The sequence below is a fragment of the Rousettus aegyptiacus genome, unplaced genomic scaffold (genome assembly GCF_014176215.1).
Source record: "Rousettus aegyptiacus isolate mRouAeg1 unplaced genomic scaffold, mRouAeg1.p scaffold_m13_p_17, whole genome shotgun sequence".
NCBI lineage: Eukaryota > Metazoa > Chordata > Mammalia > Chiroptera > Pteropodidae > Rousettus > Rousettus aegyptiacus.
This window is the reverse complement of record NW_023416292.1, coordinates 33,476,862-33,504,654: the sequence shown is the minus strand read 5'-3', so window position 1 is coordinate 33,504,654 and position 27,793 is coordinate 33,476,862. Positions and strand designations below refer to the sequence as shown.

At 50.8% G+C, this 27,793-nt stretch overlaps 1 protein-coding gene across 3 annotated transcripts in view; it reads right to left on the bottom strand.

Annotated features, from left to right (window-relative positions):
- Positions 1-6,695: 6,695 nt before the first annotated feature.
- The window catches only part of ST7L (suppression of tumorigenicity 7 like), a 207,135-nt gene continuing 186,037 nt past the window's right edge, over positions 6,696-27,793 (bottom strand). For all 3 annotated transcript variants that reach the window (XM_016124312.2, XM_016124315.2, XM_016124316.2), the window contains 2 exons: positions 6,958-7,099; positions 6,696-6,799 (listed from right to left, as the gene is read on the bottom strand). In XM_016124312.2, coding sequence (XP_015979798.2) covers positions 6,793-6,799; positions 6,958-7,099 — 149 coding nt within the window. In that variant the 3' untranslated portion in view covers positions 6,696-6,792. The remainder of the gene's footprint in view (positions 6,800-6,957; positions 7,100-27,793) is intronic.

Sequence of the window (27,793 nt, the reverse complement as noted above, 5' to 3'; positions counted from 1 at the left end):
CCTTCTCCCCTCTCACGTCAGCAACGCCTGTTTCCGCCCTGATTCGTGCGCCCAACTTCCCGGACTGAGCCAGCTTGCGTTTCTCCACTTTCTCAGACAAAGCACATGGCTCGACGGCTCCCTGCACCCCCACCACCAACCCCCGCCCCCCAGTACACACACACACACACACACACACACACACACACACACACACACACCAAGGACCCTAAAGGCAACCCACAAGTTGATCAAATTTAGCCAAGTTCAGCAAACTTCAAACAAGAAACCCTGAAAAAATCGTTAGTCTCTTCCCTCCCAATAATTGCAGCCAAAGGTGTCAATGGCCAGCTCAGAAACAGGACTTTTCCAACGGTAGCTATTTTGCACATGTGCAAAACCACATATATGCCCAGAAGCTTTCCCTGCCTCGAGCTAGGTGATGAAAGGAAAGGAGACATGCTATGTGTGGCCGGTGTGGGCATCGCCGTGGTTAGGAGTAGAAAGATGGGCCGACCCACACGAACAAGGGCTCCTTAACCCCATCTATTCTCCGTGGTGGAAAACAAATTACCAGCCATGTTCTAAAGTTAAGATCCAAGCACTAGGAGTTGGGGAGCATTGCAAAGTCTCTCTTCCCTTAACACTCCCTCGCCCTAAGAATTGAAGCTTGCGAGATGTCATCTAGGCCGAGGCCCTGGGAACCGAAGGTGGAAGTAACTTAACCAGGTCAAGGTCAATGGCTCCCCGAAGCAGGCTTTTCTGCCATCGCACAGCCATTGGTTAAAACAAAGCCAGGACGGGCAATTATCCTCCCCGTGATAAAAGAGTAGCTCTGTCCTGGCTGCCACGGCTTATTTAGCGTTAGCTTCATTCTCGTGGAAACATTTTTAAAACCACCTGTGACTCTGCAGGGGCTGGCTGGCCAGGCCTCGGGGGCGGGGGGTTGGCAGGTGGCCTGCTCCAACTCAACAAACCCAAGTGCACTGAAGATTCCAGGCACCTTTTTCCAGCCTCACCATCAGCTGGGGAATGTGCAGACGCAGAGTCAAACAGCAACTGTGATTTATTTTTTTTCCTTGGAGCCACTTGCTCAACCCCTTCCTTAGAAAGGTTGTAATCAGAAGACCGAATGTTTCGTTTTAGAAGCATGGATTTACAAGGCTGAAAGGAATAGGAGGGAAAGAACAAGGCTGAGTGTCGTGAGCATCTGGGGGCAGATCCTTCTCCCTGCCCAAAGCACCCCCTTCCCTCCTGCCTCCCTAAGCAGGGGCAGGCAAAAGAAAATGCAACTTTCGCTCCTCTTCATGACTGAAAGGACTTTGTCATCTCCAGGCACCATGGACTAACCACCCACTTCTCGTGCATGCCGTTGAGGTAGTAGAGACGCTGAAGTACAGAAGGATGGAGCCACCTCCCCCCAGTGCTGGTCTGGAGCCCGGTCCATGTCTGCCCAGTCCCAGCCACACTGCAACCCAAACGGGACCAAGAAGTCTGGTTTCCGAGCACTAAACACGGCTTTTTCCCACATCTGGGAAAATGGGGCGAGCTTCCTATTTCGCTGACCTCACAGAGCTGCTGGGAAGTTTGAAGAGGTGGTATCAGTGACGGCCCCTGACATTCTGGAAAACAAGAACGATCGCTCATGCTCTGGCTACATCTCCAACGAACCTGTGCCCTAAGACTCCTGGGCCTGGGTGGCCTTTGGAAAGACCTGAAGGGATGGGTATCTGTCATCAGGGGTACCTGACAGATACCCCAGAATCCAGGGTATTTATCCAGCCTGTCATGAGAGAGATGTCTCCACCCTTAGCAGGAGCCTGGTGCCAACAGCAGGCATTGGGGCAGTTACCCACAGACTCCTCCCAATTTGGGCCCACGCAGTCTCTGCAGCAGGGAATGGAACCTTCCAGCAGCACAAACTTCTCCGACTTACGCTCAGGCTCAGGGGCTAGGGTCAGGGGACAGCTGGGTGGACTGACATGGCGGCCTCACCTGGTAGCTGGTTTTCCCCCAGAGGGGAACAAACCTCCCCTTCTCCCCACTTTTTTAGGCTTGAAAGTCCCTCCCGAAAACATTCACCAAGTGCCACATCCAAGTCGCTTTAGGGCCCTGGTGACGTTTGAGCAGGTCTCAGGCAGGCAGTGAGTGGTGACAGAGGGGTGAATGTCTTGGGGTTGGGAGGGGCAGGAGCACAGAGCCCTCAGGCCGGGGTGAGGAGCACAGACCCTGGGGTAAGCCTCGGCAGATGTGCCCTGGGATGGCCCGAGAGGTGAGAGGTGCAGCCAAGTGGGCTCGGCAAGCACCAGAACCAATGCGCAGGGCGATGAGTCAGGGCGGGAAGATGGGGCTTCAACAAGGAGAGTCTTTTAGCAGGAAGCAGAGTGATAACACGGAAAACTCTGTCCAGGGAGCTCAAAGTGAATGGCCATCGGCCAGCTCTCCCCACCTGGGGACCTCAGCTGGTCATCTGAGAGCACAGCAAGGCACCTCAGGATGCATGACCAAGCCTAGGTTCCTGACAAAGGGACTACATCCTGGAGGGAGGGGTGGGGAATAGAGGGGGAAGTTGTTACAGCCACTAACCTCCTCTTTCTGGGCCCGAGCATCCTCCCCCCTCAAATACAGGGATTGAACTCGGTGGTTCCTAAAGCCCCTCCCAGCTCTGCCAGAGTGGGATTCCATGGTTATTTTTTTTTAATGAGATAGACAGACAGACAGACAGACAGGCAGACAGTGAAACAACAAGAAAAAAATACTGAGAGGAGAAGAGGAAGCGGAGAGGTAAGCTTGAGGAAGAAGAAAAAGAACAGCAGGCCAGCACAGGATGGGGAGGACTGCCCACTTCTGAGTGCGGCTGAGCTTTGGGGAGTGGGATAGAGTCTCTGGGGCCCACGGGTGCCCTTTGTTTCATTAAGAGGAATTAACTTTGTCAAGGCTGACAGCACGTCTGTAACTCCCCGGCCCGGCCACAGGACGCCTGGGTCAGCGGGAGCCCTTTGTCTTTCCATTAGAAATCGCTCTGAGGACCCTCGGCAGACCTGGACTCCCGCCCTGGAGAGGGCGACTCTACGAGCGGAGAACCCTCACGCCTCGAGTGACACTGTCCACCCGAGAGAAGGCGGAGAGGTCCCTGGGCCTGTGGCCACAGTCAGAGTCTGCTGCTCATGCCTCAGTGGGGCAGGGCCGGTCCAGGCAGGAGGATTAATGACAGTGATTGAATATTTTATAAGTGAAATATTGTGTATTTTCCAAAACCAAATGGAATGTCATTTTTTTTTTTCCAAGAGAGATGGGGGTTGTCACTGTCCTCGTTTCCCATTCAAACCACACACTCCATGGCAAGCAAGATGAATGAGACTGGGAGCTTCCCAGGGAGAAGGGGAGAAAAAGGGAGAAAGACGATCCTTCTTCGCTTTGTCTTCTCCTTGCTGGCCTGGCCCCACATCGCTGCCTCCCACGTCACCCAGTCCTTGAACCCCCTACCCCTCGGACCACTCCAGCAGCCAACTGGGAATACGTCTCCTTCCCTGACCCCTGTGTGGTCTCCATACTACACAGAGATCAAACAGATCACAAGGTCACCTAATCCGTCCTTGTTCCCAAGAAACACAAAGTGTCAGACATGGAAAATCTGCTCCCAGATCTTCCTTTGCGTTCTTAAGTCCAAGGTCCCCTCTTTTCTCTAGAAATGCCTTCCTTTGTTCTCACTGAAGCCCGCCTTGTTGCAGATGCCGGTCATGTCCTCTAAATGCTGACGTTTGTGGAGAATAAGCTAGAACTGCCCTCCCTCCTCAGGGCGGAAGCCCTGCCTCTTCTTGATATGAAAGTCTTTGAAATTGAAGTGCTTCCGAAACCCTGGGCCTCGCATCGCCTCCTAACCCATCCACTCTAATGCATTACTGGCCTGTGCAAATGGAACTGTGCGATTAGCACTGGAATGGCGAGAGGCCCCTTCCTTTCTCAATACCCTGCTACATGCTCCAAGGCCACCCACATGCTCCGCTACTTTGCATTTGCCCTGCAATCTTTCATGCCAGTTGACTTCTCATCTCCAAATCCCTTTTCACATTAAACACAAACCCACACACTCTGTCCCATTTTCCTTTGAAATAAATCATAAGCCCATGCCAGAAACGACTCAGGGTGTTCTCTGGAATTTGTAAACAGCATTAAAGTCTTGTGGGAAATGTCACAGAGTGTTGGTCTGAATTTATTAAGTAATTTCTCAGCTTAAAATATATCTTTCCAGCCCGCTGTCAGACAACATTTACCTCTAATGGAATTTTATCCACTCTTGATCACTAAGCACACTCCCACCCCAGAGTGCGGATGCTCAAGCTCCTCTTGTTCACCTCTCCAGCCAGGTACATTGCAGAAGTTCCAGCCATGCCCCCCCCCTTTCTCAGAAGAGGCCCCTGGGGCTCTAAGACCACCTGACTGTTCCATATTTCTGAGGTTGCGAGCGCACCATCACAGCACATGCATGAGGACGCAGCCGAGGATGCGAACGTTAGTCACAGCTACCTATACCCCGCGCCAGAGGCAGACCAGGGAAGGGCTTGCGGAAGGAACTTCGGTCCCTCCTAATCTCCACCAAGGTACCGCAAACAAACGTACTCTTTGAAATACCGCCGGCACAGACTGTACGAAATAGCTTCAAGAAAAGGCCCCTCGCCCGCCTCCTCCTCTTCAAACAACTGTCGTCCTTGAGCTCCTCCTTTATAAAAATTTCGGCACCGTCCTTGGGATTTTGAACTCTGGTTTCAATCGGTCGGTCCAATTATGTATCTGTAAAGAGCAGCTGTTTTGTACAAAGTTAAAATAAAGTGAGAAATGAGGCTAGCGGGTTGTGTCTTTCCTAGATCTGTCTGTCCCAGGCTCTGGTGTCTTCCACCTGGGGCCTCAGGCCTAGGTGGTTCCAGCAGCATCAGCCCAGCAGCTGGTGGGGCCTGGCCTGGCCACGGTACTCCGAGCACAGTATCCAGGGCGGTTAATCCCCAGGCCTGTCACGGCTCTGAATGTCAGCTTTCCTCTACCCTGTACTACACAGAAGATAGGATAAAACCCAGACCCCGGAACCAGAGCTGGAATCCCAGTTCTGACACTTACTCGGTGTCTGACCTTGGTCAGGCTGCTGACCACTCTCTGCTTCGGTTTCCCTATCTGTGTCATGGCGACGATATTAGCACCTACCTCATAGGAGTGTCCTGAGAATTAAAATATGTAAATATATATTCATATATAATGCATAGAATATAAATATATATATAGAATGCACAGAGTACGGCATGGTTATTGTTTTTAAATAACGAACGATTAGTGATAACTGACGATTACTTATTACTTTTCAAATACTCGCTATTATTTTGTTATCTGGCTGGCCGTGTCCCTTTCGTTTTTCTTCTTCTAATGAGACCTACGAGTTCCTCAGTCTCTGTAAACTCTCTCCTGTCCGGTGACTGAGGAGAGGATCAGAAGATGGCTTTCGATGCCGGGGTGTGGCCAACCCTGCTTCCCAATGGGCTCTTCTTGTACACCCCACTCTGAGGATGCAGGGACACAATCGGCTCTCAAGAGGTTTGAACTTTCGGAACCGAAGGCAAGTGCTGCCCACTCTGCCTCCTTCCCAAGAGACTCCGGAAGCTCTCTTCACATGAGCTCGGCCACCATCGCCCACGTGGTAAGTGAGGAACCAGACAAAGGGAGCTGTAGGTCTTAGGAGATACTTAAAACCATATTTCCGAGGGTGCAAGTTCAGTGAGGCATAATTAACAAATAAAGCTGGGATATATTTCGATTGCACAACATGGCGATTGCACAACAGGCAAAGGGAGCTGTAGGTCTTAGGAGATACTTAAAACCATATTTCCGAGGGTGCAAGTTCAGTGAGGTATAATTAACAAATAAAGCTGGGATATATTTCGATTGCACAACATGGCGATTTGCTTGCTGTATGTATACGTTATAAAAGGATTCCTACCGTCAAGTTAGCACATCCATCACCTCACAGTTACTGTTTTTCTTCGTGTGTAAGTGAGAATGCTTGAGATCTGCTCTCAGCAAATTTCAAGTATACAATGCAGTATGTAGCCTCCATGCTGCACATTAGAGTCTCAGAACTTATTCATCTTATAACTGGAAGTTCGTGCCCTCTGACCAATCTCTCCCTGTTTCCCCCACCCCCAGCCCCTGGAAACCACCCTTCTACTCTGTTTCTTTCTTTTAAGTCTGACTTTTAAGCTGAAACTAGGTTCGACCACCAGTCTCAGAACAGAAGTTAAAGTAACAGTTAATCAGAATAATAATAATCAGGTGTAGAAACAGCAAGTTAGGAAAGAAAAATCTGAGACAAAGTCCACGTGACTTAACACCCACTGGGCCAGGTTAAGAAGCGAAGAGCAGAATTTTAAATTTGAAAGTTTCTATTAGAAATTTTGCCCTGATCTGGAACATAGGTTCTATTTGAGTATACGTCTCCCTAGTCTAAGAATATCCCTGCGAAGGAGCTGGGATGCAGGTGCAGGTGCTATAAAAAGCTTTATTTGAGGTGGCTTTTTATCTGGACTCAAGACACTATCCAGCTTTCTGTTTGACAACAATGCCTTCGACTTGCTACAATTATTTATACAACTTTTCTTCACATCGCATTTTAATTTGGGAAGATGGGGGAAACATCTTTGTTTCTTGAGATTTGTAAATTGGTCCAAACTCACCAGAAATAGGTCGCCAAACTTGTAGTCGGTTCGCTGTGCATATTCTAAATTCTCGCTCTCTTTTCGGTCTCGGAGGATGGCTTTCTCATCTTTGTCTTCAACATCTAAAGGATATTTTGAGTTGGTTGGGAGATGGATAAACTATACATTTGTCTTTTTATGCTACGGCTCGAAGTTTTAAGTAAGTGTAAGGAATTACGAGAGGGCTTAAAATGTTTAATTCTGTCCCTTAACCCCTGGTCGAAGCTGTGGATAGCCCTACCTGGCAGGACAAGGGCTCAGGCAGCAGGCGGGAGGCAGGGCAGGTCCCGAACAGCCAGAGTGAGGAAGCCCGACCAGGGAGTCAAAGCGTCTTCCTCGGGGCTGTGAGATCCAGCAGTCAAAACCACAGGAACACCAGAGAGCTGGAAGACAGGTGGGAAGGTCAGCCGCAAACAGGACAGAGCTGAAAATAAACCTGGGATTAATTATAAATGAATTAAAGCTACCAGCTCAAATTAAACAGCCGATTTTGCGTTCAGCATTTACGAGTTTTTCTGCTGCAGTTTGTGTGTGCGTCGGCGTCCATGTTCTCAGAATATATTCCATTTGTCTTGTCTCAACATTCAGTAGGAAACTATTTTTCCTTAAAAACAAATTTTTTTTTTTTTAAATTCAGGCGATATTTTCTGTCTGTAGAGTTGGTTTGGCAAGTTATGCCCCTGGAAAATTATTCCCAAATCTTGGTCTACATCAAAATACCTGGGAGACCCTGAGTCAGGATGACTGGGCACCCGCACCTTCAATAAGCTGCTTGGTGAGTCTGAGAACCCCAAAAGCTTTAGAACCAGCACCCCAGAAAATGGACCCCTCCACACCATGTGAGTGACGTGAGTAACCGCTACTTGGTGCTGTAACTCTCTCACTTCCTTCCTTCATACTTCGGTGACCCATTAAAACGTAAGGAAACTCATATGATAACTAAAAACCTCTTGAGATGTTTTTCCTACCTTCAAGGTACTTATCTGGAGAGCCTAGTAGTAGGGAGACAGAGCATATGCATGGAGAGTTCATCACTCATAAAGGCAACCTGGGACGGGGGTGAGGCTAGAGGATGTCGTATTTTGGCACAGAACCAGGAGGTCAGGCTAGTTCTGTGAGAGCTAGGGCTGCAATGACCAGGGCAGGCTTTATAATAAAAAATGGCTCTTGGAGGGAACCTTAGAAGATGGGCAGAATATGTACAGACTTGTACCCAGAAGTGTGTTGCAGGGTGACCGAAGGTGCCATTTGAGGCTGCCGGCAATTATGGAGGTTCCTCTCCTTGGAGCAGCAAATGCTAATTAAAAAGTTGCCTTTGGCTCCCAAGGCACTATCGAGTTAAAGCTCGAAGAAGAGGAAATTTTTTTAAAGAGTCCATAAAATTTAGTACCAACTTAATTTTTATTCATTGTGAATCAGTGCAGAAACCAGAATAGACCTAACGCATTGTTGATGAGTGTGCTTTGGACCCACGGCACATTCTCAGCTGGAATCAGAAAGGTGAGAAAACTAAAGATGGTCTCGGGTCTCCAACGCCACTCGCGATCCCAGTTCTGCCCTCGCCACTTCCCAGCCGGGACGTCCCCGAGTACAGGAAGGCGGCCACACCCAGAGCGATGGATGGAGGGTGAACCAAACGTATGGGGTTTACAGGGGGCGCACACAGTTTCACCCCTGACCCTGGGTGACCGGAGCCTCTGCCCTCGTCTCCGCGTTTGGAGACTCCTTCTGCCCACTCCTCCTCCTGGTTATGCCCCTCCCCTCAGGGTGAGGAGTCCCTGGAGCTAAGAGACAGGCCCCCAAGAGTATGCCCTTCCAGACAACACTCTGGGTATCTAAGACATTGGAATTCCCTGCCCTCAGAGGCCTCCTCGCCAGGTCCATATTCCCAAGGGTATACAGGGTTCCTGCTGTATGGACAGAATTTGGATAAGTGAGCAAAACGCATTAGGCCACTTGATGAGCGTGCTTTGGACCCACGGCACATTCTCAGCTGGAATCAGAAAGGTGAGAGATGAAGAGGAAGAGGAAGACGGTGTGTCAGGATGACCTCAATTTCTACTCTCGTCCGAACCGTGAAAACATTGGGGGGAAGGCACTAAATAAAGATCCCCAGCCTCTTGGGAAGTGCGGCATGCTATCACAGTCACCTTCTACATGGCCCCTTTCTAGTCCCCGTCCAACGACCAAACGCTACACGGCTAATATTGCTCCACACCTCACACTTACACAGCGACAGGGGCATCCCTCTTTATCCCGTGGAAGGGAACGCTAAAACGTTCTCCATCCTCTCGCTTCTCCCTTCTGTTCTCCGTAAAGCTTTGTCTGATTGGTGATGTTGGAGCAACTCCCATAATGCATAGCTCAGCCTTTGCTGGGCCCTCTTAGGGACTCTACCTGCCTGCAGCACGGAGGCTCAAAGCCTCTCCATCCCGTGACTGGTATGTCTGTAGATTGAATGCAGGGGGAAAGGAGCAGAAAGCCAGCCTTTGGTCCTAGATCTGACTGCATTCCCCATGCCAGCAGCCACCACAGGCCTCTCCAGCTGCAGACTCAGTCACTTTACGCATAGAGTGACACATATCCAACTCCAGCAAAGCCGATTCTGAGATGAACCATTGATGGGTAACAGAAAACAGGAAGTAAAAGGGGAGAAGGAGAAAGGAAACCTTTAATCGGTTTAGGAGAGAAAATAACTAGAATGAGCTATGAGGAGCCACAGAGAACCAACTGCAAGGGGCGAACAGGAAGAAGACGGAGGAAATCGCTTCGTCTGGAAAGAAGGGATTGAAAAGGGAGACGGAGGTTAAGGAACAGGACTCTAGTGGAAGTTAATGCAGGCCACGAGCATGAGAAAAACACTCAAGGGACCTTAAGAGGACGCCAGCAGGCAGGCAACCTGCTGAGAGGAGGCCCTGGGATCCAGAAGGGCTCACCGATTCCCAGGATCGAGGTCGGCCACGGGGCCTGAAATTCTGTTTTGTAAAGCTCGGTCAAGCTGCATTTAACGTCTCGGCTGAGTATCTGTGATTGACCTGTTACAAGCTGTGTAGGCCCTGAAGCCTGGAACTCCCCTCGCTACAGGAAAAGAAACTCGCTGGAGGAACGGCCAGTCCGACAGGACTGTGATTTTGAACCATGAAGGGCCACAGTGCAGAGCTGGGTCATAGGCCTAACCTCACAGTCTAAAAATGAGAACAACTTTCCCCGTTCCTGTGTGTGGAGGTGACGGCAGCGGCCAGAGCGGGTGGCCAGTTACTGTCAGACACCCTGCGCTTTTTGTGCACTTATATTTATCTAAGTTACATAATGGTTTGGGAGGAAAGGGTTGGTTTATTTTATTCTTGAATCCCCTGCCCTCACCTTGGGTGAACTAAAGACACCTTGGATATCATAAAACTAACACCGAATTTATAAACGGCACATTTGGGATGGTACGTACCCAACGCTAGAGAGATTAATTAACATACAAAACCAAGGAAGATGTGAAAAATGAGGAACAAAGAGAAATAGAGTGTCCTTGGGGAGAATAAATTTTGACGGTAAAAAGATATAGAAATAGAAGCAGGAAAAGTTTCTTTCAATGGGGGGGGAGGGGAGACGGGGTGGAGGGAAAGGCAGGGAGGGAGGACAATGCCCGGATTAGGTGACTAGGGAAGAAAGCGAGGAACGGGGAAAATAGATGTTCTCTAAGTAAAAATATCCTCATCCACATGGAAACAAGGGTATTTTCTGCATTTCATTCACCCCCCTTTGTCGGTTGTTTTGTTTTAAGGCGGCAGGGAATGTCAAACAGCTGTTTTTACAGCTTCCGTCGCTCTGTCAAGGGCGGCCTGCGCTGTCTGACGGCGGGGCACACCCAGCCAGCACGGCGGGTGGCGCGGAGCCGCGTGAGCAGATGGGCCGGGGCCCAGGCAGCTGCCGCCGGAGACAGCGCCTGCCCGTGGCGCGCTCCCGGGAGCCAGGAACCGGGCCCCCCGGGAACGCTGCGGAAGGGAGATAAGCAAACATGCAAGGCGGCGTTTCTCTTTCCCGATTTAAAATTAAAAAAAAAAAAAAAAATCACCTAGAGGAAATCTTCCCTCAGCGGGAACAGCACAAAAACACAAAATTCAACGTCGGATGATGTGGACTTAGGCCCCAACTCTACCCTTTCTGAACTATGTGGCATTCTTAGGCTGGTCGTTTCACCCCTGAAAGTCTCAGTTTCCCCATTTGTAAAATAGGGATAATACTTGACACAGTTCCCATGAGGATTAAATAAGGTAATAAATAACATGGCACACAGCTAGAATAAAGTAAGTATGTTAAAACTCCACATTTGGTTTTAAAAAAAAATAAAAAGAAAGGAAGGGAGAGAGAGAAGGAGGGAGGGAGGGAGGGAGGGACAGAGGGAGGGAGGATGGAAGGAAGAAAGGAAGGAAGGAAGGAAGGAAGGAAGGAAGGAAGGAAGGAAGGAAGGAAGGAAGGAAGGGAGGAAGGAAGGAAGGAAGGAAAGGTAGAGAAAGAGAGAGATGGCAGATACAGAGATAGAACCAAAGAGATACTGAGATGGAGATCGAGATCAAGATCAAGATCCAGGAAAGTCCTTCGGATGAACGTTCGGTTCCTAATAAATACCAGAAGGAGTTCTCATGCTCCCTCCTCTCCTCCCATTCTGTCACTAGCGAGGCCCTTTGGAAATCGGAGGTGACTCGCTACCTCACCTCTCAAATAAACCCTCCAGCGGCACTGCTCTTAAGCCCACCAAGTCCAACGGAGGCCTTCGCCGCCACAGGAGACCCCCCGAGGGAGGGGATTCCTCCCCTGGTGGTCTGTCCCTCCTGAGAGTCGCCGTACAACTTGAGTGAGCCTGTGGTGGGGCGGGAACGGGACTCAGTGGGGAGACCTACTAAGAAAGAGACAAAGGCATCAGATTATAAAAGGAGAGAGCAGTGGGCCAAAGGTGTGGTCAAGATCATGGTCAAGGTCAAGGATTAGGGCCCTTTCCTCACAAGACCAGACACGGGTCATCCAATTAGCCCTCACGGGGCTGTTGCCAGCTCATCAGCACCCTGGTCTCATCAGCACCCTCGCTCTTGTCCCAGAAGAAAAACGAGTGTTTTCCATGGGGCTTGGAGCATTACCCAGTTCTGTCCTTTGTGCTGACCCTGTGTTTGGGCATCTGAAATCATGGCACTCGGCCTGGCCTGCTGCGGAGACGCCTTTGGGGCCTGCTCCCACCACCACCTTCATTTGGGCCCACCCAGAACACTCACAGGGCCAAGGGCAAGAGAGCTCGAAGTTATAAATCAAGCTAACAAACCGAGATAAAATATACACATATCCTTGACGAATGTATCTGCATAAGCCTGCAAGGTTTAAATATAAAATTCTCGGGTCCTTGGAATTCTGCTCTGACACAGAGAGCTATGTGGAAATCGTTCTAGCCCCGAGCCTGTGCCCTACCTCTTGCCATGCTGGGTTCTGTCTCACCCTTGAGGGACCACACACACACACGTTCAGCCCACATGTCCACTCTCCCAATGACACAGTCCACTCTTTAAAGGGTGTGCTGGGGAAGACGCTTAGGCAGACACTAGAAACGGGTTTGGGGCCATCTGGGCAGGGGACTCAGGTTCCCAGGTACCCGAAGTGTGGTACAGAAAGGGGGTCATGGGCCTTACATGAGCACATCGCCGTGGCCCCCAGGTTTCTTTGCCCTTTGGGAAGGCTTTGGCTGGAAGAGGGTCAGAGCGGGACCCCTAACGTACAGGGTCCAGAGCTGGGGCTCCTCTTGCCCAGCGCACGCTGTGAATTCATCAGCAGCACGGCCCACACCGAACAGCAGGCGCAGGCCCACCCTCGGCAGTGTGGAGGCCGCTCCCTGTGGATTTGCTCCCGCTCGGGCTCTCTCCCCTTCCAGCCAAGGTCTTACCGGCTCCAGCATGAACTGCAGTCACTCAGGTCCTGAGCCGCTTTGGGGAGGAGTGCAGGGGCGGGGAGAGGGAGAGCCAGGCTGGAGACTGAGGCAGCGCTGAGCAGAGGCAGGGCTCCTGAGGCGGGTCCCACTGTCAGGCAGGCCCCCCGCCAGCCTTAATGGAGCGTTTCTGCTGCGCTTTTCAGCGTCGTGGTTCTTAATAGGCTCCCCCGGCGGGCGGGCCGCGCAGGCCCACGCTGCCTCTTAGCAGCGGCGCCGCCGAACACTGAACTGAACGCGGGAGAGAGAGCAGCTCGTTTGCAGACCGCGTGCCTGTTGTCTTCTCCGGAAGCCATCGGGGCGCATCCTGGAACAGGCTCCCGGGGAGGCATCGCACTTTAGTGTGATTTGTCAACTTCACAGCTGCTGCTGGGGAGAGAGGGGACCTGAGGAAGAGCGCCTTCCCCAGGCCGCGAGGGAGAGAGGGAGACGGAGCAGGCAGGGCTCCAGCACGCCTCTGGCTTCGCCTGCAGCCTGTCAAAGGCCTGGTGGCTCCCCAGAGGGGGTCGGCCACTTGCCCAGACATCTGCTGTCACTCAGGGCGCTGGGAGGCTGGAGAAGCTGGGAGAGAGCCAAGATGTCGGAGTCGGGCTGCCTGGATTCAGACCCCCAGCCCCGCCGCACCACCCACTGGGCATGTGACTTACATGCAGCAAGTTACTTTGACTCTCTGGGCCTCTATTTGCCCATCTGTAGAATGGAAGCAAAAGTGATTCTTACTCGCAGGCTTGATGTTCAACTGGGGCTGTGCCGGTTACGAAACACTGAAATACTGGGTACGGAGAGGTGGTTCTCAAAGCGTGGTTTCCACACCAGCCGCGGCAGCATCGCCGGGAACCTGGGACACAGGCACAGGCCAGGCTCCGCCGGGCACCTGCGGAGTCAGCGCTCCGGAGCCAGGGCCGGGGATCTGCTTCAGCAAGCCCTCCGCGTGCTTCGAAAGCGGGTCAAAATCTAAGAACCCCCCCCACGCCCGACAAGCCTTCCCCACCCACCCCGACCCCGTGTGCTCCCCGACCGCCAGCTCGGGCCCCTCCGCAGGACGGCCCAGGCCTCCTCCAGACCAGCCACTCACGGGCCGGTGCCCACCACGGGAGGGGCCCCTGGATCCCTGCTCCAGCTGCCTCCACTCGGGGCAGTGCCCCTCACCCCAGTGTGTGAGTGTTATCAGCCTCGCGTAGCCCATGGGGTCGCTGTGAAGAATGGCAGATGCCCGCGGAGCACCGGGCATGACGGCAGTGCCCGACCGGAGGAGGAGGCACTCTAACGCTATTTGGGGGACCCCGTGCTAGTCTTTGCAACCTCTGGGTGCACGGCTCCGTCCTGGGCCAATTCCCCTTTCATGTCTTTCTTCTCTCCCTCGACCACAAAGAACCAGCCCATTGCCGGCTCCGATCCAGGGGTCATCGGAGCATCCCTCGGCCCCAACCCATCTGGGAACCGTGCAGCCTGGAAAAGTTGAGCTTCTTTTTCCTTTTATTCCTTTGATTGATTTTTAATAGGTTTTAATTTGTAGAGCAGCATCAGGTTTACAGTAAGATGAGCGGGAAGTACTGACTCCCACACACACGGCCTCTCCCACTGTCCACGTCCATACCAGAGAGGTACACACGACGTCACGGTTACGAACCTCTACGATGGTACGACAGTCCGTAGTTTACACTGGGGTTCACTCTGGGCGTTGCATGCTCTACGGGTTTGGACAAACGCAGTAATAAGTATTCGGTGTCTATAAGGGTTTGGTGCTGTGTGCTCTATGGGTTTGGACAAATACACGGCGACACGTATTGTTGCCAATGTTTGGGATTTTGGCTCTTCTAACAGATGTGTGTAATGGTATCTCACTGCTGTTTTAATTGACACTTCCCTGATGACGTATGTGGAAGATCTTCTCATATGCTTATTTACCTTCTATATCTTCTGTGGTGAAATGTCTGTTCTGGTCTTTTACCCATTTTTCTTTTTTTTTTAAAATCAGGTTGTTCATTTGCCATTTGTTGAGTTTTAAGAGTTCTCCGTGTATTTTGAATAACAGTCCTTTTTCAGATGTGCCTTTTGCAAATATTTTTCTGTCTGTGGGAGAAAAATATTTGTCTTCTCAATCTCTTGAGGTTGGTTGATGTGTTTTGTGTTGTGTTAGTAATACAGAGGAAAGGAGTAAAAGCAATAAATATTTAGGGGGAAAATGAGTATTATACGAATTTTAAAGGCCCCGCAGTGCAAGTTCTCCCGACGTTGGCCAGATGGCTCTACAAAGTCCCCTGGCTCCTGTCCCTTATTTCCGCTTATCTCCAAAGACAAAGCTCTGTCATTAGATAAGGAACTCCCCAGCTAACCATCCCCAGAACAATTTTCTGCTTCAACAGACAGACAATCGGTGTTTCTTAACCCTTTTGGGACCACTGACCTTTCTGAGGATCTGATCAAAGCTATGGATCTCTCCAAAGGAAAATGTGTGCACACACATGAGCACACACATTGCACGCTAACTCGGTGCTCATCAGTTCTGAAGCCCACACAATGCTCAGTGACCCTGTACTAAGAGGCTCTGCTGGAAAGAGAAAGAAAGACGTGAGTTGCTAATCGGAGCACCAAGGAGCAAAGTACAAGCCACTTTCTTTCCAAAGTAAAACCCAGACTCACAGTCCCTATCTTCAAAGCCCCCTGGGCTCTCTCCTTGTCACTGCCTTGCTCTGCTGAAATTGTGGGAGGAAATGAAGAAGTACCAATGGCCGGAGTGTGGAGAGGCCACCGAGTCCTGGTCACACCGACCTCATGCAACCCCTAACCAAAGCGAAGGGACCGTTCACCCACTGCCATCCCTGGTGGCGGTCCTGCTCTAGCTGCACAAGGCCACCTCCATCCAGGAGCTGCCTTCCCACCCACAAGGCCTTCTAGCTGCCCAGCCAGTGGTCCTGTATGTCTGCCCAGAGGGAGGGAGGGAATGTGGCCCGTGAGAGGGTTGGGTGAGCACTGGGCCCGCTCCTCACCCGGGGCGACTTCCCAGCACACTACACGCAGCCACCGTGAGCTCACTCAAGTCCTTCCCGTGGTTCCTGGGCATTCACGCACCTCTCCCTCTAGAGCTAGGTTCCACGGCCCCACAAACGCTAGTTCTTGGTATCCTTGCTCCCCTCGCCTTCTCCCAAGTCTGTCTGCTGCCTAAGGCCTGGGAAATGCCAGCATGCAGGGGAGGGCCCCACACCTCAGCTCGCACCTCACCTCACACCTCACCTCGCAGCCACCTCGTGCCCTCTGGCTGTGGTGGCTGAGGGGGGGGGGTGGTGTTAAACACACAGCAACTGAGAACTGCAAGAAGGGAACATCAACAGCTACTCTGGTGTGAAGCTGGTGAGGCCCCCGAGCTAAAAAAGGTGAGAAATTCATCCTAAATCCTTCTCAGAAGTGGCAGTTTTCACCCACTGATCCCCCAGTCCAGGAAATGCAGGAGGCAGAAGAAAGGCAACAAGCCCCCAACTAGGGTACCCCTCTCCCTCCACCATGCACCCCTTTCTTCTTCTCGCCATGGCCCCCCTACCAGCCTCGTCCCACTCCGCCGTCACCGCTACTGTGTCAGACCCTAGGAAAGGTAGAGCAGAGGCTACCGAAGGAGGTAGGCCACACACGCACACGCACACATGCACACACACACACACACACGCACACACAGAACATTCGAGAAGTTGGAAGTTTTTTTCCCTAGTCCCCATCTCTTAGAGAAGATGTTTCCAGGGTTGGGAGAACGGAGGTGATGAATCTTAAAAAGTTGTCCTATAGAGAGAGATGCAACTATGAATAATTGGAAGTCTTCATAACAAGAACCTGCCAAGCTCTGGAAGACAGGACAAGTCTGGAAGTCAGCCGTGCGGCTTCCTGACACAGTGCCCCACCCCCCTGCCTCCCACCGCAACTTCACCCTGAGATACTACACGAGATGGTTCGCCTTCCTGGGCCTCAGGTTCATGACATAAATATTTATTGAGCATCTTCATCGCACCAGGCACTGTGCCAAGTATTAGAGATCAAACTCATAATAGCTAACATTCATTACATGCTTATGGATTAAACACTGTTCTCAGGACTTTGCCTTTATTGTCTCATTTAATTCTCACAATAACCCTATGAGGGAGACACTATTAGTATCCTTATTTTATACACAAGGACACTGAGGCACAGAGAAATTAGGCAACTAGCTCCTGGTCACCCGGCTGGGAAGTAGTGGAACAGGACTTGACTCCAGACTGTCTGATCTCAGACCATGATCTTAACCAATACTGCAAACTCCCTCTCAAGACAAAAACAGACATACTTCCTGCCTCATGGACCTCACAGCCTAATGCATAGTATGGTCCACGGGCCAAATTTGGCTTGCTGGCTGTTTTATAAATAAAGTTTTATTGGAGCACGAAATTCATTCATTTACCTATTAGGTCCACTTTCACACAACGATGGCAGAGTGGAGTAGTTGCGACAGAAACTGTGGCCTTCGAAACTTAAAATATGTGCTACTCAATCCTTTACAGAAAATGTTTGCCAGCTTCTGGTCTTTAGAACCCTGTCGCCCTTCCCTGGGACAGGAGGACACAGACTATGCATTGAGCTCTTTGGCCTACGAAGTGACCAACACCCACAGCCAGAGTCATCCGTCTCCGGGATGATTAGCCAGGACGACATGGGAGCAGCCTGCCCCTAACTGTCCTCCTGTCACTCAGAGTCCTAGGCCCAGAGGACACAGAGGGGACATTGACCAGCAAGAGTCATAGCTAGTTACAGTCAGAGCATCCAAGCTCTAAGAAAGGACTAGGCACATTCCTCGGGGCCTAGACACTGCAGGCGACTTGGGAGATGGTGCGCTCCGCCTCCGCCTGGGGCGGCTGCTCATCGATTTGTCTAATCACTCAATATTTGTTAAGTACCCACTGTGCGCCGTGAGGATACGGTTCAGATAAAATCACACGCCGGGGAAGGATTAGACAAAAACACCGCGCTGCCTCGTCTAATTCGAACGCTGTGCCTCCGTGTTCTCCAGGCGTCGCTCCCTCGCTAGGGAGGCCTCCCCCGCTCTCCGGGGGACGCAGGAGAGGATCCAAGTTAAGGAGAGCTGCCCCACTATTTTCCTTCCTTCCAGCTCTTTCCAGCACTACCCCCATTCTGTTGCAGAGCAGCTGGTTCAGTGACTAGCACCAGATACGGAAATATATATGTATAAAATAAGCCCCACATTCGTCCTTGATTAAATGGCACCTAATGAAAAAAACATCAAGCAAAGACGCTAGCTATTGACACAAGCGCTTTGAAGATGCGAAGCCCCGGGCCAGCGTGAGGCTTCGCGGAGACAGATGAAAAAGGTTAGAAAATATTTACACATCAGATACGAAATTTGGGTTAAATCCATACCCTTTCTGTATCTCGTCATCATAAAGTTGAGTTTCCATCTAAGTCTGTTGATGAAAAAAGGCAGAGAACTTTCTTACAATAGCGGAGAGGTGAGGAGGTCTACGAACTGCTGACTTGTAATCATGAGACCGTTAAGCTTTGCTATCAGAGACAACACGTGTTGAAATGTTCGCTGTAGAAAATTGTTCACCTAATGTAGCTAAGCTGTGTTTATCAAAGGAGGTGGAACTTCCTCACCAGCTTTCCTATAATTAATACACTGACTATGACCTCACTAGTCTTGTTATAATTCAACCAGTGAGAAAGACTCGGCAGAGCGGTTAAAATTAGGAGCATGACTAAAGGCATGCCTTCCCTCAAAAAAAAAAAAAAAAAAAAAAAGGTTATTTTGAAAGTAAAATAAACAAGTGGTTCTAACAGATTAACTTCAAAACACCATGCAGAATCTCAATTTTCCACAACAGGGGAGTTCTCATGTAAAGAGGTTTAATGAGACTCTGCCTGAAGACTTTTTCCCTCTGTAATGGGAACACACGGGAACAGCGTCAGGTCACCAGGGTGTATTCTTACAGGCTCAGCCATTGCTCGTTCCTCCTACTTCGCTCCAAGTCTGAGGAACACGCAGCAAGTGCATCTCCTCCACAAGCCAGCAGCCAGAATCCTCGTTTCCTTCCCTGGAGCTCGGCCCCCTGCCAAGGCTGCTGGAAAGCGGGCAGGGAGGCTGGCTGCAGGGCGGGTGCTCCCAGACCACTTGGGCTCTCCTCCGAACCAGCCCAGAGCCTCCCTGAGCCAGGACTGCCCCTGGAGAAGCAATATGATTTCTAATGCATTTTCCCCACCCAATCAGGATCAAAGAAATGGTGCTGGCTGTTGCTGAAAGCTTTTTGGGTTAGACACAAATATTAATAGAATGAAAACTGGAAAATAACAAATATAGCACTATGCTGCCAGGCATCTCTCAAGGGAGCTGGCTAGATGGCCCAGGCAGAGTGGCCAGAAACCCGTGGGGCAGGATCCATCCCGGCCTCGCAGGCCGGAAGGCGGGTCTTTTCTCCTGACCCACCCCACACGCATTGCAAGCAGGTTCATGCCGAAGGAAGGTATGGCTCCTGCGGCTCTAGGAGGAGACTCCCAGTGCGCCTATGTTTTCAAAGATCAACTGCTTAACTGAAAATAGTTGAAACTGTTCTAAATTTCTGGGCTAGGCTAGACTGAGGACCAGCGAGGTATCAAAGAAATGTTGAATCCTCACAGACTCTCAGGCGCAGAAGGGGCACCCAGACACGCGGACACCCAGACACCCAGGGCAGCCGCCGCCCTCGCTCCCCACTGTGGGAACACCCGACTCCAGATGAAGAGCACCAGGGGCATTTTTCAGCTCCTCCCCTGCTCCTCCCTTCCTTTTCATGCTTGACCTTCTTGGCTTCCTCTTCCTCTTCTCTCCTTCCTCTCTCCTCACTCCTTCCCTTTCCTTCTCCTCAGTAGCCACCTTGCCCCCTCCCATTTCCCTTCCTCGGTGGCCTCTACCTGTTGACCTGAGCCTTCATATGCTTATAGAAGGATGTTTCTCCCAAACTCGGGAGACAGACCTGCTAGTGAGAGGGGCCAACGCTAGGAGTCCCGGGACAGAGCCAAGGGATCACTTTTCTCAGCCTGACCTGGGGGGGACAGGACTGTACCTCTACCCTGTTAAGAAAGTTGCAAGGTATAGTGTCAAGGATACAGGCTCTAAGTCAGAGAGACTGGAGGTTGAATCCCACTTCTAATAGTTACTGGCTGTGTGATCCTGGGCAAGTTACTGAACCTCCTTGGGCCTCAGCTTCTTCATCTGTAAGGGCAGGAATAATAACACTTAGCTCAGAATTGTCGTAAGGATTCAGAGCATCTGGCCCATGACTGGTGATTAGTAAAGTGAATCCCATCCTTTTTCCCTCCTCCTTTCTATAAATCAGGAGTGCGGCTCCCTGATGATTTGTGGCTTCCTTAGAGAAACAGCCCAGGAGATTATGTCTGCATCTGTCCGTCCAGATGACACTTCACTTCCTGCCCAGATCATACGACAAGTCAACATCTACAGGGTGTTCTGAGTCTACTACCAGGCCTCTGCTGGGCCAGCTCAGAAGACCATGGTTAAGAGTCAAGCGGGATCGGACTCCGGGAGCAGCCACGTGTGAAGGGAACAGAGTTCTGGGTGGCTCACGTGGTCAACGAAGTTTCCCAGAGCCTGTTAACAAACGAGTCAATGTCACCTCCCTTTTTTAGCCCTGGAGTGCTCAGCCCTCGAGCAGCTGATGCTCAGACAGCCGGTCCCGGGCCCACATGATGGGCCCCTGTGCTGGGTTACTGCTGCCCAGTCTATTCTGAGATGAGCCTGCTCCTCCTCCAAGCGTGATGGGCAGTCAGGGCTCCCTTCCCGGAAGGAATCACGCCCTGGCACCCAGGCATGTACACCTCCCTGCGGTCAGACCGCCGCCTATTTTCCAAAGGCCTCCCCTGGTCCCCTCTCCATCCTTGAGCATATTCAGGGACTATATAGATCCTGGGGGAAAAACTACAGCTGTGCATTCAAAAAGTTTTCTAGAATAAAAGCCACAATGACAACCAGTAACATCAGTATAACACTCAAAAGTTTTTGTAGAACTTTTCTCCATTTAAACCTGGTCAAAGTAAGCTAACCATTACAACGAATAACCCTAAAATTTCAGTGCCTTAACATGATGAAAGAATTTCTTGTTTTCATCACAATTCAATGCAGATAGGCAGAAAAAAAGGGGGAACTCTATCCTATGCAAACTCTGAGGGCCCAGGCTCCTTTCGTCTGTGGAACTGCCATCCCCTAGAACCTCCAAGTCCTTCACTGCTAGAGCTCAGACAGGGAAAGATAGAGTATGGAACCTTCTGTGGCGGGTTTCTATGGGCCAGGCCCGGAAGTGGGGAATGTCAATTCTACCACATTCATTGGCCAGAACTCAGTTACATCACCCACCTAATCCCAAGGAAGGCCGGATGCTCAGGAGGAAAGGAGACAAGAACTTGTAAACAGCACATCGTCTTTGCTGCAAAATCATGAAATGAATATTTTTCCCCCAAAGCAGGAAACTAAGGCTCAGAATGGTTGACATGCCCAATACCACTGTCAGTAAGTGGACAGAAGCAAGACCCGAACCCAAGATCTTCTAGCTTCGGTCCATTCTTTATCTCATGGAGAGTTTCTCCCTTCTACAGATATATGTGGCTGAACAAGTTACTGAGTCTTAAGAAGGACTCAGGTTTTCACATTTGTGTTTTGCATATACCAGGAGCTCTCGGAGGCCAAAGCCTGCACACTAGTTATCTCTGGGTCCCCTGTCCCCAGTGCAATGTCTCATAGGAGCCCAACAGACATGTGTTGAGTGACTTATCAATGAACTAAGAGTTGTGTCCACCAGGAAATGAATACTCTCTAAACTTACTAAAGTCAGTGTTCTTACACTGGGCGGGGGGCTGTCCTTAATTTAAAAGTAAAACTTCTTTTTAAAAAATCTAATCTCTCTTGGTTGATCCACGCAGAGAGGAATTTGTCCATGCTCAAATGCAGTGGCAGCGGTGAAAGCAAGACCAAGGTCCATCGTAAGGGGCGAGATGAAGACTCTGCATGAAGGAAATCTCAGACTCATGCAAAAACTCTTAAGAGAAACTGAGTTAAGAGTATGCAACTAAGCCTCAGGCTACAGAAATTCCAAGGGTCATTCAACGCAAAGAAACCGGCAACCGTCTGAGAGTGGAGGTGTGTCAAAAAAGCAGACAGTGGATCCAGGAAGAACTAGCACCAACCTGCTAAGATGAATTTCCATCAAAGGGTCCCTGAGGATTCCTCACGGGGAACAAGAGCAGCTGTGAACCCAATGGCGTCTCCCTCAGGTGTCCTAAGGGTGGGAGCAGGTAGAGTGGGAGACCACTGCAGCTGCTTTTATTCTGGGATCTCTCACGAACTCTTTTTTGCTTGTGCCTCAAAGGACACCACTTTACACATCCGCTGCTAAACCCAGAGAGAGACAGAGACATACTGTTTGGGAGTTTGATGACCTTAGGAAGTTAAGAAAGACATGAGCACTCTCTGGACAAATAAGGGAACATAGCTGGTTCCCTTTAGTTCGTTATTATAATTTTGTCACGTTTGCAGGAATAAACAGATCTTCCTCACCCGGGGACTCAACAATGCCTTTTTCCAGCACCTTCTATAAGGTAGACACAGCGGATACAGCCATGTATTAATGAGCCAGGTGACACTTTTGTAACAACAAAAAACAACAGCAATGTTCAGTGACTGAAAACACAAGAAGCTGGCTTCTTTCTCACGTGACAGCCCAGGGAGGACGTTCAGGGCCTCCACCATCCTCTGCGGACCCAGGTTGCCAGCGTCCAGAGCAGCCTCCAAGGTCACTCGGGTATCACCACGCCTTTGTCATCGTCTGCAGCAAGCCGCGAGAGGAGAAAGGCGGCAGAGGGGAGGCACTCTCGCTCTCTGGGCCTGGAGTAGCACGTTCCAGCAGGAAGGAAATGGCCTCACCCAACCGCCAGGGAGGCTGAGAGGAGCAGGGAGGCAGAAACCCTGTCCAGACTTCCTCACCCTCCGTCTGCTCTGCCGATGAAGCACACGTGGCCACCGCAGGGCGAGGCGCAGGCCAGGCTGGCTCCTCGGCTTAGGCCTCCCCCTCACTGCAGTTTCCAACGCTCCCGAAAGTAGGGGTTCATCGCCCACCCCGAAATCACTCCCTCACGCATCCAGTCGACATGTAAGTATTAATTTCATACCCTATGCCAGGCGTGGGACCGGGAACGAGGGGCACAGTGATGTGTAAGCCACACGCACACGGCTCCACGGAGCCTGCCTCCGTGTGTGCAGGAGAGAAAGATGCGTCCGTGACTAAACACGTGACTTCCGAAAGCGGTAAGAGTTTTACAGGAAATAAAACAGGCTTGTGAATAAAGGAGGTTGAGGGTCAGACGGCTCCTTTGGACAGAGAGCTCACAAAAGCCCTCTTTGTAACCTAAGAGGAGAAAAGGGGCAGCCAGAGCCACACAGACAGCAGTGGAGGCTTGGTGGGCAGCAAGCCCCGAGGCAGGAATGGCCTAGGGACTGACCAGAGGACCAACGTGGCTGGTGCCCCCCGGGGGGAGATTAGAGAGGTCGGCGGAGGGAGTGGCAGTGGAAGGTCATTCGATCACTCAACAAATGTTTATTGAGCACCAACAATGAGTCCAGAGACTGAAGATACCACAGTGAACGCATAAATCCCCGGCCTTGTGGCCCTTCATGTGCCGGGGGGACATAAAGCCAGCAAATGGATAAACAAACCGCCTCGCCAGGTGATGGTGGGGGGGCGGAGGGATGTGATGGAGAGCACACGGACGGGGCCGCTGGCGGCTGGACCGGAAGGGGAGCAGAGCGCCGGAGGAAGTGAGGACACGGGCCACGTGAGGCCCGAGGGTACCGAGTAGGGAGCTCGTAGGGGCGCCGCGTGAAGTGGAGGACGCCCAGCCACATTTGAAATACCGCATGGGGCATCCACTAAAAATTAGTCATTGTTTATCTGAAATCCGACGCTAACCGGGCAGCTCGTATTTTTATTTGCTAAATCCGGCAACTATGAGAGGGAGAAGGGAAGGTGTGAGCACCCTGAGGTGGGACGGGCTTGGCGCGGTCCAAGCACAGCGTGGAGGCTACCTGCGGAGTATGCGGTGGGAGGTGGGGCCGGAGACGGAGGCAGAGCCCGGAGCGTGCGGGCCACAGGGGCCACGGTGAGCATTTCGGTGTTTATTCTAAGTAGAATGGAAGATGTGGGAGGATTTTGAGCCACTGTGTGAAAGACAGGAACAGAAGACAGAGTTGCTACCTTAATCGTCCCCGCTCCAGAAGGGTCACGTGGAGGAGGTCAAAGGTCATGCTCATTCCAGTGCTCGCTATACTACGCCTGCCACCTGGTAGCCCTAGAGATGGGATCTAGGGAGTTTGGGACCCACTAACTCAGATGGGAGCATCGTTCCGTGGGCAGAGATCAGAGGCACCCTCCCTGACTCCCCCTACTCTTACTCTTCTCCAGGTCACCAATCCGTAGGGATAAGAGGGTTAATCGGAGCATCCAAGGCTCAGACACCACTCCTTCATCCTCCAAGAAGAAATGTGCATTAGACGAATCCCCTTTCTCTTCTCTTGACTGCTCATCAGTCAAATTTGGGATGGAGACAGTGGGAAAGAAACGGCTCGGTTTCTTTCGGTCCAGCCGCTGCTCTTGATTCTTTCTCCATTATCAGCACTTCTGTCCTGCAGTTTGGGCTCCTGGTTCTCCAGCTGTTGGCTTAAATCAGCAGCAAGAGTAAATACAGGCAGATGCGGGCTGTTCTCGGGATGCTCCATAAAGCTTCTCACACTCAGCTTGAAAAGGAACATTTTCTGGGATCGATTTGGGATATGATTCTTCAAGCATCCCAGGTTCCAGCTGAGAGGGAACAAGGAAAGAGCTGAGACAAGGCATACTCCCTTAAAGAGGCGCAGGAAGGAGGTTTCTTTATGACCGCTTAAGAAGCTCCAGCTCTGCTTCCAATAAAGGCGTCTGGTTCCAGTTTCAGTGGTTGAGGGTTCCCCTACAAAGACTACTGATTCAGAAATTGACGGGAGAGTCAGAGATCTACCTAGAAGGGGTTCTCTGGCGACTTATCCCCAACGTTGGCGTTGTCCTATAAAGCATCTACTTTGACGGCTTGAATAGAAGCATGCCACTTAAGTTTACAGATGACCCCAAACTAGGTGGCAGTGTGATGTAGGGGAATAAGCACTGAGGCAGCGGCGTAGCCGTAGGCAACTTACCTAACCACTCTGAGCTGCAGTTTTGCATCTGCCAAATGACACAGTAAATCCTGCCTCTTTAGATTGTTCTGAGAATTAACTGAGATCTCCTATGCGAAGCATGTATCCCAATGTCTGGCACAAAGGACGCACTCAATAGGCAGTACTTCCCTTCCCTCAGTTTTGTCATCTATAAAATGGGGACAATAAAACTATAAACGTCATTAGAACCTGAAACCTGACAGACTCTGGAAAGGAAGACTTCGCTGTTGAATAACTACCACGAACTAGAATAACAGACGAGAACCAAAAAATGCATATTAATAAGCCATGCAATGAAAAACTAATAGCCGCACAGAGACTACAAGCTTGATACCAGCCCCAGCGAAAAAGACCCAAGAGTTTTCATTAGCCATGAGCTCAGCTTGAAACAAGAGTGGGACGCATTTACCATGAGTAGCTTATGCAACCACAGATTACATAAGAGTGATTAACAGGTATTTAAAGACCCCAACACCCCTATGAGCTGCTACTTTTATCACTGGTTTATTGATGACAAAACTAAAGCAGAGAGAAGTTAAATAAATCGCCTGCCGTCACGGAGCCCATTAATAGCAGAGCTGGTACGAAAACACATCTGGAGCTACCGTGTGACTTCTGAGGACCATGTCAGGGAGAGCTGTGTTGTCCCCGCCCTGGTATCACCCGACTGCAACTGTTCTATGCCAACAGGTCAGGAGGGGAAGGTTCAAGTGGCACGACTTAGAACTCAGCCACCCTCTCAGGCCCAGGATCTAAAGGCCGAGCCATGACATCGAGACTCCCGCATTGACCTTCACATCTCGCGGCCCGTAGGGCAGACTCTGTGCTCCGTGGAAGGACCCTGGTTGCCCTGGTGCCCCTGAATTGTCACATCTCTTCCTTCTCTTCTCACCCTCAGCCCATTCAACTGATCCCCATAACAACGCTACCTGCCATTAACAATGATGGCACAGAAGAAGGCGGCAAGCTGGATATTTCTTTGAAGTCTCTTATCATCTTTTAAAAATTCAGGCAAATTTTATACTCTGCTCCATACTCAATCTGGGTTTGTTTTAATATAAAAATAATACTTTAAGTGACTTGCCGCTGAGTAAAACAGATGCTCTAGAGCGACGAACCACGGTTTTCCTGCAGCTTCTCAGAGCCCTGGGTACATGGCTACATGTCCCTAATTTAAAAAGCTCAGAACTGCAGATACATATTTCATAACAGGGAAAGATGTCCAGAGCATTGCATTAGGCAATAAAAGCAGGTTAGCAAACAGTATGCACAGTGAGATTCTATTTTTGTGGGCCGTCTGGAACGCTGCGTGTACGCCGAAATGTTAATGGAGGTTATCTCTAAGCCGTGGGGATGCGGGCGGTTTTTCTTTTGCTCTTTTTGCTGCTTATGCATCATATACTTTCTACAATGAGCATACATATTATTTGTGGGAGTGGAGATGGGGTTTTGTGGTGGTGGGGGGTTTTCTTGGGAGGCAGTTTTGCTTTTTAAGGTTTAAGATTTCACAGCTGCCTGAATTTTTTCAGACACTCGTTTTCAGTTGCTGTACCTTTCAGACCCTGAGATCTCTGCTCTCCAAAGCAAGGGGAGCCACACCACAAGGCCACCGTGCACACGGACTTAACCAGGCATTCTCCCAGAGCCCCACCTTGTCACTGCTTAACTCTGTCAGCCGCGACCTCGAATATCCGGACCGCTCTCGCAAACCCCTCTCACCTACGAGGCTTGCTGTGGGGCGCCCCAGCGGCAATCCCCAACTCTGCTTAATCTTAAGGCAAAAGGTTCCAGCGTCTGGGTGTGACCGAGGTCCTGCCTCCTCACCACCAGTTTAACGCTGCTGGCTTGCACGCGCCACGCAGTGAGGGAAAGGCCGCCCACGCTGGACTGTCTTCCCCACACTGGACGCTGCCCGAATCCACCACGACTTACTTCACGTTTGGAACCTATGACTCAGCTCTCCGCGTCTTCCCCAGAGGTCGCCCCACGGCAAGTTCAGTTGCCCAGTCTTCTGTCTCTACCTAGTTCTAAGGTCCCAATCTAGGTCGCCTTCCTGCCTCACTCATGACATCATCAATCACAATTTTTTGTTGCACAACTATTATGTGACAAGCACACATTGACCACTTTATATCTATTGTCTTTCAATTCTCAAAGAAGTCCTCTAAGGCAGATTTCACAGTCATTTCGTAGATAAAGAAAACTGAGGCTCAGGGAGATTGAGTAAAGCTTAAGATAGCTGTTCTGATGATTGCTGTATAATGAATCGCCCCTACGCTAGTATCTTAAAACAATGGTTTTATTCTGGGGGTTGACTGGGCTCAGCTGGGTGATTCTCGCTTGAGGTCGCTCAGGAGGCTGCAGTCGGACAATGGGTCAGCATGGAGTCACCTCAGAGACACCCTCACTACACGTCCTTGTACCTGGTTCATGCTGGCTCCAGGCTAGGACTTCAGCCCAAACACCTGCACATGGCCTCTTCCCATGGGCTCTCCACTCGGGTCAGTCTGGGCTACTTCTGTGTGACTGAAATCGAAAGGGAACGAGAAGGAAGTGCCTGGCACTTCTAGGATCTAGCCTCAAAAGTCACACAGTGTCCCTTCTGCCATCTATTATTGTCCATGGCAGTCACAAAGTTCTGCCCTTTTTCAAAAGAAAGGAATGCGGACCCCGCCACTTGATGAGAAGAGTGCTGTCACCTTGCGAGAGCGTGTGGGACGGGATCTATTGGGGCAGCCATCTCTGAAAATTGCAGTTGGCCACAATCACACAGCTAGTAAATTGGACAGAGCCGGTGTCTGAACCCGGATGAGCCTAAGTGCAAAGCCTGTGCTCTCAAACCATGACAGCGCG